General features: G+C 37.1%; 1 protein-coding gene across 2 annotated transcripts in view; it reads right to left on the reverse strand.

Annotated features, from left to right (window-relative positions):
- Positions 1–17,268, reverse strand: part of ALMS1 (ALMS1 centrosome and basal body associated protein) — a 195,129-nt gene that overhangs the window by 171,779 nt on the left and 6,082 nt on the right. For both annotated transcript variants that reach the window (XM_045979270.1, XM_045979269.1), the window contains exon 2: positions 10,209–10,334. In XM_045979270.1, the coding sequence (XP_045835226.1) occupies positions 10,209–10,334 (126 nt within the window). The remainder of the gene's footprint in view (positions 1–10,208; positions 10,335–17,268) is intronic.

The following is a 17,268-nucleotide window of genomic DNA, read 5'->3' on the forward strand; positions in this document are numbered from 1 at the left end:
ATTAACTACATTTCAGAGCTCTTCCCATCACTACCCATCTTTTAATGTGTTATATCACTAGCATTTCTGTTATTCTTTAATAGCTCTCTTCACTTTAACAATACATTTGGTTCTACATGAAATCCTACAATTTGATTACACAACTGAATTAGAAAATTAAATTTAAAAGATATATAAGCCGAAAATATAAAACAGAAGGCCAAATGTCCAATTTTTAGTTCTAAAAACCAAAATTACTGTCAAATTTATAAAAGTTTCTAACTACTTCCATATTCTTGCACTTATCTCTTGATAGACCTAAAACAACCAATTCATGGATTGGCACCAATCCAAAGACCACACTAAGTACCAATGTTGAATTAAAGACTATCTGAAATTAATGAGGTTCTATATGTTGGCTAATTGAATTTAAATTTTTAAAAAGACAAATGGTTAACAACTTTATCGGCATTGTTCTTTTAAATTTGGTATTGGTGGGGCGCCTGGGTGGCTCAGTAGGTTAAGCCTCTGCCTCTGGCTCAGGTCATGATCACAGGGTCCTGGGATGGAGTCCCCATGGGGCTCTCTGCTCAGCAGGGAACCTGCTTCCTCCTCTCTCTCTGTCTGCTTGTGATCTCTGTCTGTCAAATAAATAAATAAATAAATAAATAAAATCTTTAAAAATAATAATAATAAATAAATAAATTTGGTATTGGTTAATAAAGATATTCTTCCTACCATGCTATGAAAGTACACTTTTATTTTCATATTTAATTAATTTGATTAGGAATGAACTCTATATTTGATCAAACTATAATACAGTATCTTTTTTCCCAATTAAGTCTGATAATGTACTAAATTTCTTTCTAGTACATTTCTTACTTGGCAATGGTAGATCAGATTTTAATCATATTTGCTAGCACTCTAACATTTTCACTCATACCTATTCTTAAGATTGATCAGGATTTCCAAATGCCTTGCTTTGTTTTCTAACCTTATTCCGTAAACTTGTCCTATATATTTTTTAAGATTTTATTTATTTATTTGAGACAGACATAGAGAATGAGCATGAGCAGGGGGAAGGGGAGAGGGAAAAGGAGAAGCAGACTCCACACTGCACATAATGCCCAACGTGGGGCTTGATCCCAAGACCAAGACCATGACTTGAGCCGAAGGCAGACGATTAACCAACTGAGCCACCCAGGCCCCCCATCCTATTGATTTTCATTGTTTGTAAGCAAGTCTATTACTAAACTTTTTTTTTAATTTTTTTTTAAGATTTTATTTATTTATTTGACAGAGATCACAAGTAGGCAGAGAGGCAGGTGGGGTGGGGGTGGGTGGGAAGCAGGCTCCCCGCTGAGCAGAGAGCCGGATGCAGGGCTCGATCCCAGAACCCTGGGATCATGACCTGAGCTGAAGGCAGAGCCTTTAACCCACTGAGCCACCCAGGTGCCCCTGAACTTTTCTTTCTTAACCAATTCAAATGTTTTCTTTTTTTTTCTTTATTCTATTTCTTTTTTCTTTTTTTAATTTTTTTATTTTTTCAAATGTTTTCTTGAGAGTATAAATTTTTTATTCTCAAATAACCCAAAATCTATAAAACAATGTATTATAATACAGAATGATTTTCTCAAATAACACTTTCATTTTTGAAGTTATTAGTTAAAATTACCATTACCTAAAATTCACTAATTACATGTTCTTTTAGTAAGTTAAGAAAAAAAAATACACAACTATCCACTGTTTACTATCAGTTATATGAATATATACAGGGAAAAAAAGCAATGGAGAGTAATATTCTAAAATATTAACACTACTCATCTACAGCTTCCGGGATTATAGAACAATAGACCTTTGACATTCCAGAATATCTCAATCCCTGCTATGCTGGATAAATTAGTCTAACCCAGAACATCAAAATCGTGTATTCAATACTTGGAAATAAAAGGTGATTAATTTTAAATTTTTTCTTTTGAGAGTACTCCATTCTATAGAGCACAGTGAGCCAAAGAAGTGTTTAAAAGCAGGAGAATTCCAGTCATTGTGTGACTCTACCAAAAAATCTCTAGTCCCCAACTCTTCTCAGTCACCTCAAGCAGGGTTTGAGCCTGGTCCCACAGTTTATTCCTCACTCCAAAGAAACAGGTATCTGTTGGCTCTCCTGTCCATCCTCTGGCCTAGTCAGAGCACTCTACTCTAGCTCAACTTCAGTAATTCTTTAACCTCATTAAGATAATTATCCTATTACATTTATACTTCTCATAATTCCTTTCTTTTCCTGTATTTCCCTCTTTACCACTCTGAGAGTTCAGAGTCATCCTTATAACCACTGCCTTGCAAACATCTTTAATTTTCATGTACTTTTCTCCCATTATCCTATTTGCCTAGTAAAAGCTCAGTTCTCTAGTCGAACCTTATCTGAACAAAGCAGCAGCGCACTGCTGAGTAAAGCACAAACCCAAATGGTTTTTCCCTTAAATTGATGATATTAGGGATCCCTGTGTGGCTCATTCGTTAAGCTTCTACCTTGGATCCCAGGGTCCTGGGATCAAGCCCCACAGCAGCTCCCTCCTCATCAGGAAGCCGCTTTTTCCACTCACACTCCCCCTGCTTGTGTTCCCTCTCTCCCTGTCATTCTCTCTGTGTCAAACGAATACATAAAATCTTTAAAAAAGAAAAAAAAAAAAAAAAAAAGACTGGGAGGATCTTTTAAAAAAAATTAATGACCTTACACCTCAAGGGCACTCAGAATTGCCTAGAAATCCTACTGTATTTTCCTGCTGAATTGACTTGCTGAAATGACTACATTTTTCTCTCCTCAGAACTACTGAACTCTCCTTCATTTTTTTTTGTGTTCCAAGATTCACTGTTTATGTACCACACCCAGTGCTCCATGCAATCCATGCCCTCCTTAATACCCACCACCAGGCTCACCTAACCCCCACCCCTCCAAAACCCTCAGTTTGTTTCTCAGAGTCCACAGTCTCTCATGCTTCATTTCCCCCTCCAATTTACCCCAATTCACTTTTCCTTTCCTTCTCCTAATGTCCTCCGTGTTATTCCTTATGTTCCACAAGTAAGTGAAACCATATGATAATCGACTCTCTCTGCTTGACTTATTTCACTCAGCATAATCTCCTCCAGTCCCATTCATGTTGATATAAAAGTTGGATATTCATCCTTTCTGATAGAGGCATAATACTCCACTGTATATATGGACCACATCTTCTTTATCCATTCGTCTGTCAAAGGGCATCTTGGCTCTTCCCACAGTTTGGCGACCATGGCCATTGCTGCTGTGAACATTGGGGTACAGATGGCCCTTCTTTTCACTACATCTGTATCTTTGGGGTAAATGCCCAGTAGTGCAATTGCAGGGTTATAGGGAAGCTCTATTTTTAATTCCTTAAGGAATCTCCACACTGTTCTCCAAAGTGGCTGCATCAACCTGCATTCCCACCAACAGTGTAAAAGGGTTCCCCCTTCTCCACATTCTCTCCAACACTTGTTGTTTCCTGTCCTATTAATTCTGGCCATTGTAACTGGTGTTAGGTAGTATCTCAATGTGATTTTGATTTGAATTTCCCTGATGGCTAGTGATGATGTACATTTTTTCATGTATATGTTAGCCATTCGTATCTCTTCTTTGGAAAAGTGTCTGTTCATGTCTTCTGCCCATTTTCTGACATGATTATCTATTTTTTGGGTGTTGAGTTTGCGGAGTTCTTTATAGATCTTGGATATCAGCTGATGACCTCATCTCGTACTTCAATTAAGTGAAGAGCGGGAGATGGAACTTCCTTATCTTCCTATCACCAGATCTAAATCCCATTTTCATCTTGTGACTTTAAAAAAAATCTCTGTACCTCCAAACGCCTCCTCATCTTATTCCATTCTTTTCAACAACTGCCTTCCTATACTATGCTCCTGCTTTCATCCATTTGCCCTCTCTACTAAATCATTCTTCTCCCCAAGCAAACATATTTATAATTTCCCATCATAAAATAAAATTGTGAAACACCCCTGTTCAACATTCCTTTTCTTTCTGCATATCTTGTTTTTTTTTCTTATCTTTTTTTCTTTTCTTTGTTTTAGTTTTTACTTAAATCTCAATGAACATTAGTTTCAGGTGTACAGTTTAGTGATTTAACCCTTACATATAACATCTGGTGCTGGTCACAAGTTTCTGTATATTATGTTGCTGTTTCTATCATACAGTGGTTACTTGTGTTACACCTTTTTAACCAATAAAAAAAAAGCCCTCGAATCTCTAATGTTTTTGACATAAACACATTTTGAGGGAGAAATAAAGATTAGAGATATAAATTTGGGATTTTTAAGTATACATATATATTTAAGCCCCTAGATCCAGATGAGAACTAAAACATCCCAACACTTCAAGCAGAAGTCAAAACTCAAATGTGAACAGGGCCAGGGAAGTAAGAGAAATGAGTAAATCTGCCTGAAATTAGAGTGTTGGGACCTGTGACCGAATATGCACTGCATACACACTTTAAAGTGTTCTATTTCAGGACACCTGGGTGGCTCAGTGGGTTAAGCCGCTGCCTTCCAACTCAGGTCGTGATCTCAGAGTCCTGGAATCAAGTCCCACATCAGGCTCCTTGCTCAGCAGGGAGTCTGCTTCTCTCTCTGACTCTGCCTGCCACTCTGCCTGCTTGTGCGCTCGCTCTCTCTTTCTCTCTCTCTCTGACAAATAATAAATAAATAAAATATTTTAAAGTGTTCTATCTCAAAACTTTAAAAACAGTGTGCCAAAAAAAAATTTTTTTTTCTGAAACCCACATTTAACCATTATTCAAGGCCCACAGCTTGCAACCTTTGATTTCAAAGTTTAACAGGGAGAAGATAAAACAGCAAAGGAAACTGAGAGAGAATAGCAGAAGAGTAGAAAGAAACCTAGTAGAAACTAAGAAAGGAAATCATTTTAGGAAGTTATGCAATGGTTAACAGTGTCAAATGCTATTTACTGTAGCTAAAATGAGCACAGAAAAGTGCTCACTGTATTCAGCTATACAAATGTTAGCAAAACTTGCTTACACAGAGTTGAGGTCAGAACACAAAGCAGATTAAGTAAAATAATAAATAGATCTTAACCAGTGATATAAGGTACATATATTAAAAAGGAAAAAAAATACAGTTGATACAACTGTCTACTTAGAAAGTCCTAGAGGCACCTGGGTTGCTCTGTTGATGAAGCGTCTGACTCTAGATTTCAGCTCAAGTCATGATCTCAGGGTCATGTGAGTGAGCTCCACAGGCTCTGTGCTGGGTGTGGAGCCTGCCTGGGATTCATTCTCTCTCTCTCTCTCTCTCTCTCCGATTGCCCCTCTCCACTCTCTCTCCCTTTCTAAAAACAAGGGGTGGGGGGTCCTAAAAATAATCTACAGAAGTCTACCACTAAAACCAGTAAATGTGATTAGCAAGGTCACAGGATACAAGTTCATTATACAGTCATTTATATTTCCATACACTCGTAATCAATAGGAAACAAATTTTTAAAAACATCAGTAAGATTAATTACACCTTAATAAAAGCAATGTTTAAAAAAAAAAAGTCAGTCTAACACAAACACATATTATGTTTGGTACACTGAAGACAACAAAACACTGACAAAAAAAATTAAACACCTAAATGAAACTGAAAGAACTGTTGTGTTTGCGGATCAGAGAACTCAACTATTATTAAGATGTCAATTCTCTCCAAACTGATGTATAACTCAAAGCAATGATTTTTTTTTTTAAGATTTTATTTATTTATTTGACAGAGAGAGAGAGATCAAAAGTAGGCAGAGAGGCAGGCAGAGAGGAGGAAGCAGGCTCCCTGCTGAGCAGAGAGTCCAATGCCGGGCACAATCCCAGGACCCTGTGATCATGACCTGAGCCAGAGGCAGAGGCTTAACCCACTGAGCCACCCAGGCGCCCTTCAAGGCAATCTTAATCAAAATCCCATCAGGCTTTTTTAATACAGAAGCTGATCCTAAATTTATACAGAAATTATAAGAATCTAACATAAACAAAACCATTTTTCAAAAGAGGAACAAAGTGGGAGAACTGACACTACCTGATTTCAGGACAGTATAATAATTAAGAATGTGGAATTAGCATGACAGACATATAAATCAATGGAACAGAGTCCAGAAATAGACCAACACATATACAGTCAATTTGTTTTTTATAAAGATGACAAGGAAGCATTAGACAAAAATTATAGTATTTTCAGCAAATGGTGTTGTAATGACAATTAAATACTCATATGTAAAAAAATAAAGCTGGACCCTTACTTCACATCATATACAAAAACCAACTAAAATGGATCATATATAATAAATGTAAAATCTAGAACTATAAAACTTCAGAAACAGGGGTTCACAACTGGGTAAAATTTTGACACTCCCTCTTCCCTCAACCACAGGACATTCGGCAAAATTTGGAGACATGCTTCACAGTTACAACACGGGGGAATACTACTGATATCTAGTGGGGAAAGGTCAAGAATGCTGCTAAACACTATAACATACAGGACAGCTCCACCCAATAAGGAACTATCTAGCCCAAAATGTCAAAAAGGCCAAGGTTAAGAAACCTTGTTCTAGAAAAATATATAGAACAAAATCTTTATGACACAGGATTAGGAAAAAATTTTCCCAGAACACAACAATACAAACCACTTAAAAAACCCCAAATCTATACAACAACTTCATCAAAATCAAAGCTTCTGCTATTCAAAAGAAGCATAGAATTCATTTTTTATGTGGGTTTTTTAAAAAAGATTTTATTGGGCGCCTGGGTGGCTCAGTTGGTTAAGCGACTGCCTTCAGCTCAGGTCATGATCTCAGAGTTCTGGGATTGAGTCCCACATTGTACTCCCTGCTTCTTGGAGAGTCTGCTTCTCCCTCTGACTTTCTCCCCTCTCATGTTCTCTCTCACTGTCTCTCTCTCAAATAAATAAAATCTTTAAAAAAAAAAAAAAAGATTTTATTTATTTATTTGTCAGAGAGAGACAGAGAGAGACTGAGAGAGCACAGCAGGGGAGTGGTGGAGGGAGAAGCAGACATCCCACTGAGCAGGGAGCCCAATTCAGGATTCAATCTCAGCACCCTGGGATCATGACCTGAGCTTAAGGCAGACAGACACTTAACCAACTGAGCCACCCAGGCATCCTGATACATAGAATTCAAAGAAAAACTTACAAAATACACATTTGATATAGGACTTGCATCCAGAATTTATAAAGAACTTCCAAACTCAACAAATGGAATAAACAAACCACTAAAAATGGGGGAAAGATTTTTAAAGACCCTACATCAAAGAAGAAACATAGGTGGCAAATAAGCACACAAAGAGATGTATATTATCATTAGTCATTAGCAAAATACATACTAAAACCACAATGAAACACCATAATACACCTATGTAAAAAATGGTTAAAAATTTTAGAACAAAACTACTGGCAATACCAAGAGCTGGCAAGGATATAAATCAACTAGAACTCTCATATATTATGGGAGAAGGCAAATCAGTACAGCCACTAAAACAGTTTAGTACGTTCTCATAACATTAAACATACAATTACTTTATCAGACAGCAATCTCATTTCTAAGTATTTACCAAGAGAATGAAACCATTTGTCTGCCAAAAATGGTTTTGGCAATTCCACCTGTATGGAATACTACAAATTCCACCTGTATGGAATACTACTCAGCAATAAAAAATTAAAAAGAACAAACTATTAATTCATACAGTATGGATAAATCTCAAAAGCATGTGCTAAGTGAAAGAAGCCAGACTCAAAAACCTATACACTTCAATTCTGAAAGGACAAAACTATAGGGACAGAAATCAGATCAGTGGTTGCCAAGGACTAAGGATGGGGACATGACTGACTATATATCGAGGGACAAGGGAACTTTTCCGGGGTCATGACAATCTCGTATATCTCAAATGTGGTAGTGGTTATATGACTAAATATCTACCAAAGCTCATCAAACTGTATACCTAGAAGAGGATTGCTGTATTTAAATTATACATCAATAAGGTTAACATAGCAGGAAACGGAGAGAAAAAAATCCTGAAAATTTCATTTAACAAGGAGCAGAATATTAAACCAAATAGCAGCTGAAGGGGAAGAGCGGATAAGACATTTGTACTCAGTTGCTGGAGGTGACATGGTCTAGACTCTGATCATCAGATAATAAGATAGTAGGGGCAGAGCTTGAGAGGAGAAGTAGAGGAAAAGATCTGTAAAGGTTAAATCAAAGATCCAGGAGCTTTAGGCACTACATGGGTAATGTAAGCTGAAGTGAAAGAAACTGAGAACAGGGCAGCAAAAGCTATAGTTTCCAATGAATAAAGAGAGGTAACTCAGATAAACTCAGATAACAGCAACAAAGATGAACGAACAGGATAACACGAAGGAGAAAAGAGGAAAGGGAGTAAAAAAAAATGGCATAATGCTCCTGCTAGGCGGAGGAACCCAGGCATAAAGGCAGAAATAAAGAGCTACAGGATCTATCCATGGCATATAGTATCCTAAGACAGGGACAAAAAGGGAAGACATCTATTTTTGGACCATGCTCTACCATAAATATGTCCTCAGGTTACAGAAAGACCACAAGGCAATCAAACAAAAACAGAAACTATTTTGGGATATCTCCCTATATTCATTTCCTAGTTACACAAATTGGGGGGTTCAAAACAACGGAAATTTATTTTCTCACAGGCTAGAGGTGTGGAGGCTAGAAGTCTGGAATCAGGGTGCTGGCAGGGCCAGCTCCACCCAAAGCCTCCAGGGAGGCTCCTTCTTTACCTCTTCCCTCAGATAGCCCCAGGCATCCTTTGGCCTGGGACAGTGTATCTACAATTTCTGCCTCTGCCTTCACAAGGCTGACTTCTTCCTGTGTGTGTCTCTTACACATGCTGTTCTCCTCTCTTATATGGATATCAGTTATATTGGATTAAGGGCCTACCATACTTCAGTATGCTCTAAGTTATATTTGCAATCACCCTATTTTCAAACAAGGACACCTTCTAAAATACTGGGGATTAGGACTTCGACAAATTCTGGGGCACACAATTCAATCTACGGCAATTCCCCTTTCATTTAATGGTCCCAGAATCCTATGCACTTTCCAGTCAAGGTTTCTTTTAACCCCTTTTTGTCCCCTGATGATAGCAAATCTCCTTCCTCCATATCTTGCATCAAATGGATAATCACTGCAATTTAGAGGAAACGGAAAGTACCAGAAGAAATCTGATAACCAAGTTATTAGATAATCAACCTTAAATATTTAACCACTACGAATAAGGTTGCATTTTTTTCCTCCAACAAACATACGTAAGCTTCTTTCCCATCTGTTCCCTAGTTTTCCATCTCTTCTAAATTTATGACTATACTCTAGATTAGTTCATACTATCAGCTCTCCTCAATATCCTGGTTGCAGATCTTAGAATTCTCAGCCATCACAAGAGCAAATTCCTTATTTTATGTGTGCGTGTATATACATGTATGTATGTATAAGTCTTCTATCAGTTTTGTTTTTCTAGAGAATCCTGTCTAATACACCATCTTTTATTGCGCCTGTTATTAAAGAGATATGCAAAAATGTAAAACAATGCCACTCTTTCAAATAATTTTTTTGTCTTGGAAAATAGTTATTTTTCAGGGCGCCTGGGTGGCTCAGTGGGTTAAGCCTCTGCCTTCAGCTCAGGTCATGACCTCACAGTCCTGGGATTGAGCCCTGTCTCTGGCTCTCTGCTCAGCAGGGAGCCTGTTCCCCCTCTCTCTCTGCCTGCCTCTCTGCCTACTTGTGATCTCTCTCTGTGTGTCAAATAAATAATCTTTAAAAATAAATAAATAAATAAATAATCTTTAAAAATAAAGTTATTTTTCATTTTTAAAATATATTATTTATGCTAATATATAATGGGTTTACTATTTTTAAAATATTTTTAAATGTTTTAATTTCTAGTAAGTTAAATATCAATATAGATAATCCTTATGAACAAAAGATGCTTAAAATACTTATGAAGAATGTAAATGAGTCCTGAGATAAAAAAGAAACTGAAATCGCTAGTCTACATAATTAAAATTGTTAAATATCTATTAGAAAAATGAATATTAAAATAATTCACCTCTTACTATTCTTAACAGCTAAATCAGAATTTCTCATGCTGCTTATAAAGAGAAAAATAGTTTGCAAGACACACCTGATCAGCCTTAGACTTCCACTGAGCTGTTTTTTCCACAGAGACCACAGAATTATTAGAAATCTGTGTCCTACTATTGCCTTGATATAGTGGCTGTTGCCATACACGACAGGTCAATGGAACAACCTGAAAATCAAAAGCAGATTTAAATAGAGTAGTGACACAATCATTGTTATTAAATAATAATAAAATCTAAACTTTAGCTTGTACTTCTCAGTTTCTAAGGCATTTTCAAATATATATATATATAAAACATTTCAACTCCACAATCATTGTCCAAATTACTACCTTAACTTAAAAATAAAGAACAGGAGCACCTGGGTGACTCAGCTGGTCACCGACTCTTCATTTCACCTCAGGTCATAACCTCGGGGTCCTAATATCTAGTCCAGTGTCAGTCTCTATGCTTAGCACAAAGTCCGCTTGCAATTCTACCTCCCTCTCTCTCTCTGCCCCTCCCCACTGCCCTCATGCATGCACGCTCACGCACGCTCTCTCTCTCTCTCTCCAAACCAAATGAACAAATCCTTAAAGATATAAAAATAAAAAAATAGTCTTAAGGTTATCCAGTTAGAACTCAACATACTTTCCAATAAACCATGGCAGTTCTTTAACCTCCTTTACCCCTAGAAGTAAAAGAAGCAAGCAGAAACAAGCAAGTTACTAACTTTAAAATCTTACTATTTGAGACACCTAAGAAATGAACCCTAATAGTAGGGACTAAAATCGACTCATGGTGGGGACTGTGGGAACAAACATCAGGCTATTTTGTGAGATCAAGGGTGAGAGCAGGGGTCCCTCAACTGTGAAAAGAAGCAGTAAAAGCTGTGACTACAGCTCAAGGCTGAAAAGCAATGGAAATGGAAAAGATCCAAGGCATTCAAACAAAAATAAGCTAGGTCAAATCACCCACTGGTTCAGGGACAGATTCCTAAGATTTTCTCCAATATCCCTGGAAAATAAAAACCCAAAGCTTCACTATAAGACCTCTTTTTAAAAAAGGAGCCACAGGGGCAAAGTAAAGACAACCACAAAAACACCAGGTAGTGAAGGGTACATCAAAAGAGAAAACAACAACAATAAAAAACACTCCTGCTAATAAAAATGCAGTTACAAACTATACTTTCAGGGGCGCTTGGGTGACTCAGTGGGTTAAAGCCTCTGCCTTCGGCTCAGGTCAGGTCCTGGGATGGAGCCCTGCATCCAGCTCTCTGCTCAGCAGGGAGCCTGCTTCCCTTCCTCTCTCTGCCTGCCTCTCTGCCTACTTGTGATCTCTGTCTGTCAAATAAATAAATAAAATCTTAAAAAAAAAGTCCATATGCAACTAACACCAGAGCCCCCAGTAAAAACTGAAAGGAAAAACTGGAAGAAATGGAGGGAGAAATGGACAATTCAACAATAATTAGACTTCAGTACTCCATTTTCAAAGAGACAGATATTCTACGAATGATTCTTGGACATTAAAAAAACAGAGCAAGTCAATCACTTTCCTATATGCCAGCAATGAACAATTGGAATCTGAAATTTAAAAAACAATACCACTGACATTAGCACCCCCCAAATTAAAACACTCAGGTATAAATGTAACCAAATATGTACAAAATCTATATGAGGCAAAGACTCTGATGAAAGAAATCAAAGAGGAACTAATTACCACGTCCATGGTTTGGAAGACTCAATATTGTCAATATGTCAATTCCTCCCAACATGATGTATAGACTCAACACAATTCCAATCACAATCAAAATTCTAAGCAAATTATGTTGCAGGTATTGATAAAGTAATTTTAGAGTTCATAAGGAAGACCCAGAACAGCCTCACAAAATTAAAGACAAAGTGGGAGACTTGATACTACCTGACTTCATGACTCAATATAAAGCTACAGCCATCAAGACAGAGAGTATTGGCAAAAGAACACAAAAATAGATCACCATAACATAATAAAGTCCAAAATAGACCCAGATAAATACAGTCAACTAATATTTGACACAGGAACAAAAGGCAATATAATGGAGCAAAGAGAGTCTTTTTAACAAATGGTGCTGAAACAATTAGACATCCACAAACAAAATCTGCATGCTTTGACATGCTTCACAAAATTTAACTCAAAATCAATCATAGATGTAAATGCAAACTGGCAAATTATAAAAACTATAAAACTCGTAGATGATAATATAGAAGAAAACCTAGATGACTTTGGATATGATGATGAATTTTTAGGTACAACACCAAACTACAATCCTTGAAAGAAATCAGACTCATTAAAATTAAAAACTTTTGTTCTGTGAAAGACAATGTCAAAAGAATGAAAAGACAAGCCACAGACTGGGAAACAATATTGGTAAAAGACACATCTGATAAAGAACTATAAACCAAAATACATAACCCTTAAAATTCAACGATACAAAAACAAACAACCCAATTAGAAAATGGTCAATAGATGTGAACAAAAGAGATATACATCCGGAAAACAAGAACATGAGAAGATGCTCCACATCGTATTATCATTAGGGAATTGCAAATTAAACCAATGAGATCATCACTACACACCTACTAGAATGGTCAAAATCCCAAACGCTGGCAACACCAAATTGCTGCTCAGAATACAGAGTAACAGGAACTCTCATTCATTACTGAATGATGAATGGAATGCAAAATGGTACAGTCACTTTGGAAGACAGTTTGACAGTATCTTACAAAACTAAACATACTCTTAGCATACAATCTAGCATTTCCTTAAACCAAAGCCTAATCCAGCACAAGGCCTTAACTCTTCAATTGTATGAAGGCTGAGAGTGGTGAGGATGCTGCAGAAAAGTGAGACTAGCAGAGGATGGCTCATGAGATTAAAGGGGAAAAGCCATCTCCATAACAAACGTGTAAGGTGAAGCAGCAAATTCTTATGCAGAAGGTGCAGCAAATTATCCAGAAGACCTAGCTAAGATAATTAATGAAGGTAGCCACACTAAACAGTAAATTTTCAATGTAGACAAAACAGCTTTATGTTGGAAAAAGATGCTGTCTAGGACTCTCATGGCTAGAAAGAAATCAACACCTGGCTTCAAAGTTTTAAAGGACAGGCTGACTCTTGTTAGGGACTAATGCAGCTGTTGACTTCAAGTTGACGCTGATGCTCATTTATCATTCTGAAAATCCTAGAGCCTTCAAGAATTATGCTAAGTCTACTCTGCCTGGACTCTATAAGTGGAAATACAAAGCCTGGATGATAGTGCATCTGTTTACAACATGGTTTAATAAATATTTGAAGCCCACTGTTGACACCTACTGCTCAGCAAAATATATATATATATATTTCTTTCAAAACATTACCACTCACTGACATCGCACGTGCTCACCCAAGACCCTTGATGAAGATCTACAGTAAGACCAACGGTGTTTTCATGCCTTCTAGCACAACATCCATTCTGCAGCCCGTGGATCAAGGAATCATTTGGACCTTCAAGTCTTATTATTAAAGAAATACATTTAGTAAGACTATAGCTGTCATAGACAGAGATTCCTCTGATGGATCTGAGAAAACTAAATTGAAAGCCTTCTAGAAAGGATTCATCATTCCAGATGACATTAAAAACATTCATGATTCATGGGAAGAGGTCAAATTATCAACTTTAACAGGAGTTTGAAAGAAGCTGATTCCAACCCTCATGCATGACTGTGACAGGTTAAGACCAGTGGAAGAAGTAACTGCAGATGTGATGTAAATACTGAAAGAACCAGAATTAGAAGTAGAGCCTTAAGATGTGACCAAATTGCTACAATCTCATGATAAAACTATCATGGATAGGAGTTGATTCTTATGCACAGGAAAAGAAAATTCTTGAGATGGAATCTACTCTTGGTGAAGATGCTGTGAAGACTGTTGGAATGACAACAAAGGACTTAAAATATTACTTAACCTTGTAATGGCAAGGGTTTGAGAGGCAGTGGCAGGGTTTGAGAGGACTGACTTTAGTTTTGTAAAGAAATTCTAGTGGTTCAGTTGGTTAAACACTCAACTCTTGATTTAGGCTCAGGTCATGGTCTCAGGGTCATGAGATGGAACTCCGCATTGGGCTCTGCACTCAGCAGGCAATCTACTTGAGGTTCCCTCTCCCACTTTCCTTCTGCCCCTCCCCCCCTTCTCTCTTTCCCCCTCTCTCAAAATAAATAAATAAATCTTTTAAAAAAAAAGTTCTACTGTGGGTAAAATGCTTCAAATAGCATCACATGCTACAGAAAAATCATTCATGAAACCAGCAATCAATGTCACAAACTTCATTGTCTTATTTTAAGAAATGGCCACACGCATACCAGCCTTCAGCAGCCACCACCCCTGATCAGTCAGCAGTTACCAACATCATGGCAAGACTCTCTACCACAAAGATTACAACTTGCTAGAAGTTCAGATGATGGTCAGCATTTTTTAGCAATAAAGTATTTAATTAAGGTGTACACATTGTTGGTTTAGACATAATGCTATTGCACACGTAACAGACTATATTATAATGTAAATATAACTTTTACGTGCACTCAGCAAACAAAAAATTCTTTTCACTTGCTTTATTCCAATATTCACTTTATTGTAATGGTCTGGAACCAAATCTGCAATATTTCCAAGGTATGCTTGTACAGCCTGCTCAGTTTTTCTGCTCAAATTTTCTAAATCTAAATCTAAATCTAAACAATGGTGTCTGTTACAAAAATAACAAAAACAAGAGTCCTGGTCCAGCATGCAACAGGTTAGGAAGTCATCACTCCCATTAACAACAACAAGGACAACAATAAGGCTGAGCAAATTGAAAACCAACAACTCTTCTTACATCCATTAGAGAAATGAAATGAAGGGCAACCAGTCCCAAAGACTGGGGAAACAGACAAGCAGATATAGAAAATTACTGTTTATTGGAGCCAAATCCAAGGAGCAGATACCACGATGGAAACCAGTACTACAGCAGGAAAATCTAAGCTGCAATTGACAACTTGCTAGAAGCTCAGGGTACAACCCTGAGGTTTTAAAAAAAAAAAAAAAAAAAAAAAAGGAATATCAGTCTTAGACAGACTACCACACCCATGAGTTTTACCTCCACGATCTGTACCAATTTCCTACAGATGAGAGAAAAATCTTCTGCTTCTGGCAGGGGGAGGGGAAAAGTAGACATTTTGAAATATACCTGAGCATTCTGTTCTTAGTAAAACCTGCCCTCAAAAGAAACTATTTTACCAGAGTTTAACCTACTTGGGCTTTACCAGAGACTGAGAGACCTAGGGGAAGGGAAATAACCAACTCCAGCTTGCTCTGGCCTTCAACATGAGCATAAAGAAATATCCAACTCCAGCCCCCTTTTTGCCTTTCTGTCTCACTTAAGAGAAGACAGTGAAAACCCCAGGGAAAATCACAGCCCAGAGGAAAGACTAATACTTAATAATAGAACTAGAGAACACTCCCCCTGTCCCCCCCACCTCTCCCACACACACCATATTGCATCAATAGGGCTCCTGATAATAATAGGGGAATATAACTAAAAGCACATCTCAGACCTTATTTAAGAATAAATCCTTAGAGAAACCCAAATATAACAGAGGAGACAAAAACAAGGTCACCAGAGGAAATTTTAGCCCCTGGCATAAAGCTACAGCAAAAAGTAAATACAATCTTACCTATAGCCAGATACATACAAAACTTCACACTAAAGGCCTATTTACTTCAGTTTCTTTCATATCACATTCATTTAATAAATATCTGACTTTGAACAAAAAAATTAAAAGGCATACTAAAAGACAAAACAGTTTGATGGGACAGAGCAAGCTTCAGAACCAGACTCAGATATGGCAGAGATGTTAAAATTTCAGTTTGGAAAGATAAAAAAGTTCTGGAGATGGATGATGGTGGTGGTTACACAACAAACGTGTAATGCCACTTAAAAATTGTTAAAATGGTAAATTTTATGTATATTTTACCACAATAAAAAAAAGTCAAGAAAAAAAGAAATGAGCTATCAAAAATCTTCCATGTAAAAAGACATGGAAGAAACTTAGATGCATATTGCTAAGTGAAAGAAGTCATTCTGAAAAAGGCTACAGATCGTATGATCCTAACTACACGATTTTCTGGAAAAGGCAAAAACTATGGAGACAGTAAAAATATCAGTGGTTTACCAGGGTTTCAGAGGAAGGGAGAGAAGGGTGAATTTTTAGAGCAGTGCAACTGCATTGTATGATACTGTAATAGTGGATACATGGCATTATACATTTGTCAAACCCATAGAATATACCAAAAGTGAACCCTAACATAAACTATGGACTTTAATTAAAAATAATATATCAATACTGACTTACTAACTGTAACAAATGTGACAGACTAGTGCAAGATGTTAATAACAGGAAAATGGGGAGGGAGAGTACTTTCTGCTTAGTTTTTCTATTAAAAAAAAAAAAAAACCTGCTCCCAAGAAGTCTACTTTAAAAAAAGGATAGCCACCTTGACAAAAGACCTACATGGGAAAATAAAATGTGAATGCCACCATAAACACAACAGATGTACAAATATAATAGAACATTTCCCTCCATAGCTGCAGAGTACACATTCCTCTCCAGCCCCCATGGAACATTCTCCAGGACAGACCATAATGCTGGGCCATAAAACAAGCTTCAAAATTTTTAAATAATTGAAAACATGGGCACCTGGGTGGCTCAGTCAGTTGGGTGTCTGCCTTCAACTCAGGTTGTGATCCCAGAGCCCTGGGATCAAGTCCCATGTCGGGCTCCCTACTCAGGGGGAAGCCTGCTCCTCCCTCCCCCACTCCCCCTGCTTGTGTTCCCTCTCTCTCTGTCTCTGTCAAATAAATAAAAATCTTAAAAAAAAAAAATGAAAAGTTTATTCTCCAAATAAAATGGAATAAAGGCAGAAATTGGTAACAAAAGCAAATTGAATAAATTCACAAATGGGTGGAAATTAAGCAACAGACTCTTAAATAACCAATGGATCAAAAAAAAAAAAAAAAAGAACTCAAAGAGAATTTTCAAATATTTTGAGATGAGAACAAAAATACTACATACCAAA

The sequence above is a fragment of the Meles meles genome, chromosome 15, assembly GCF_922984935.1.
Source record: "Meles meles chromosome 15, mMelMel3.1 paternal haplotype, whole genome shotgun sequence".
In the NCBI taxonomy this organism is placed as follows: Eukaryota; Metazoa; Chordata; class Mammalia; order Carnivora; family Mustelidae; genus Meles; species Meles meles.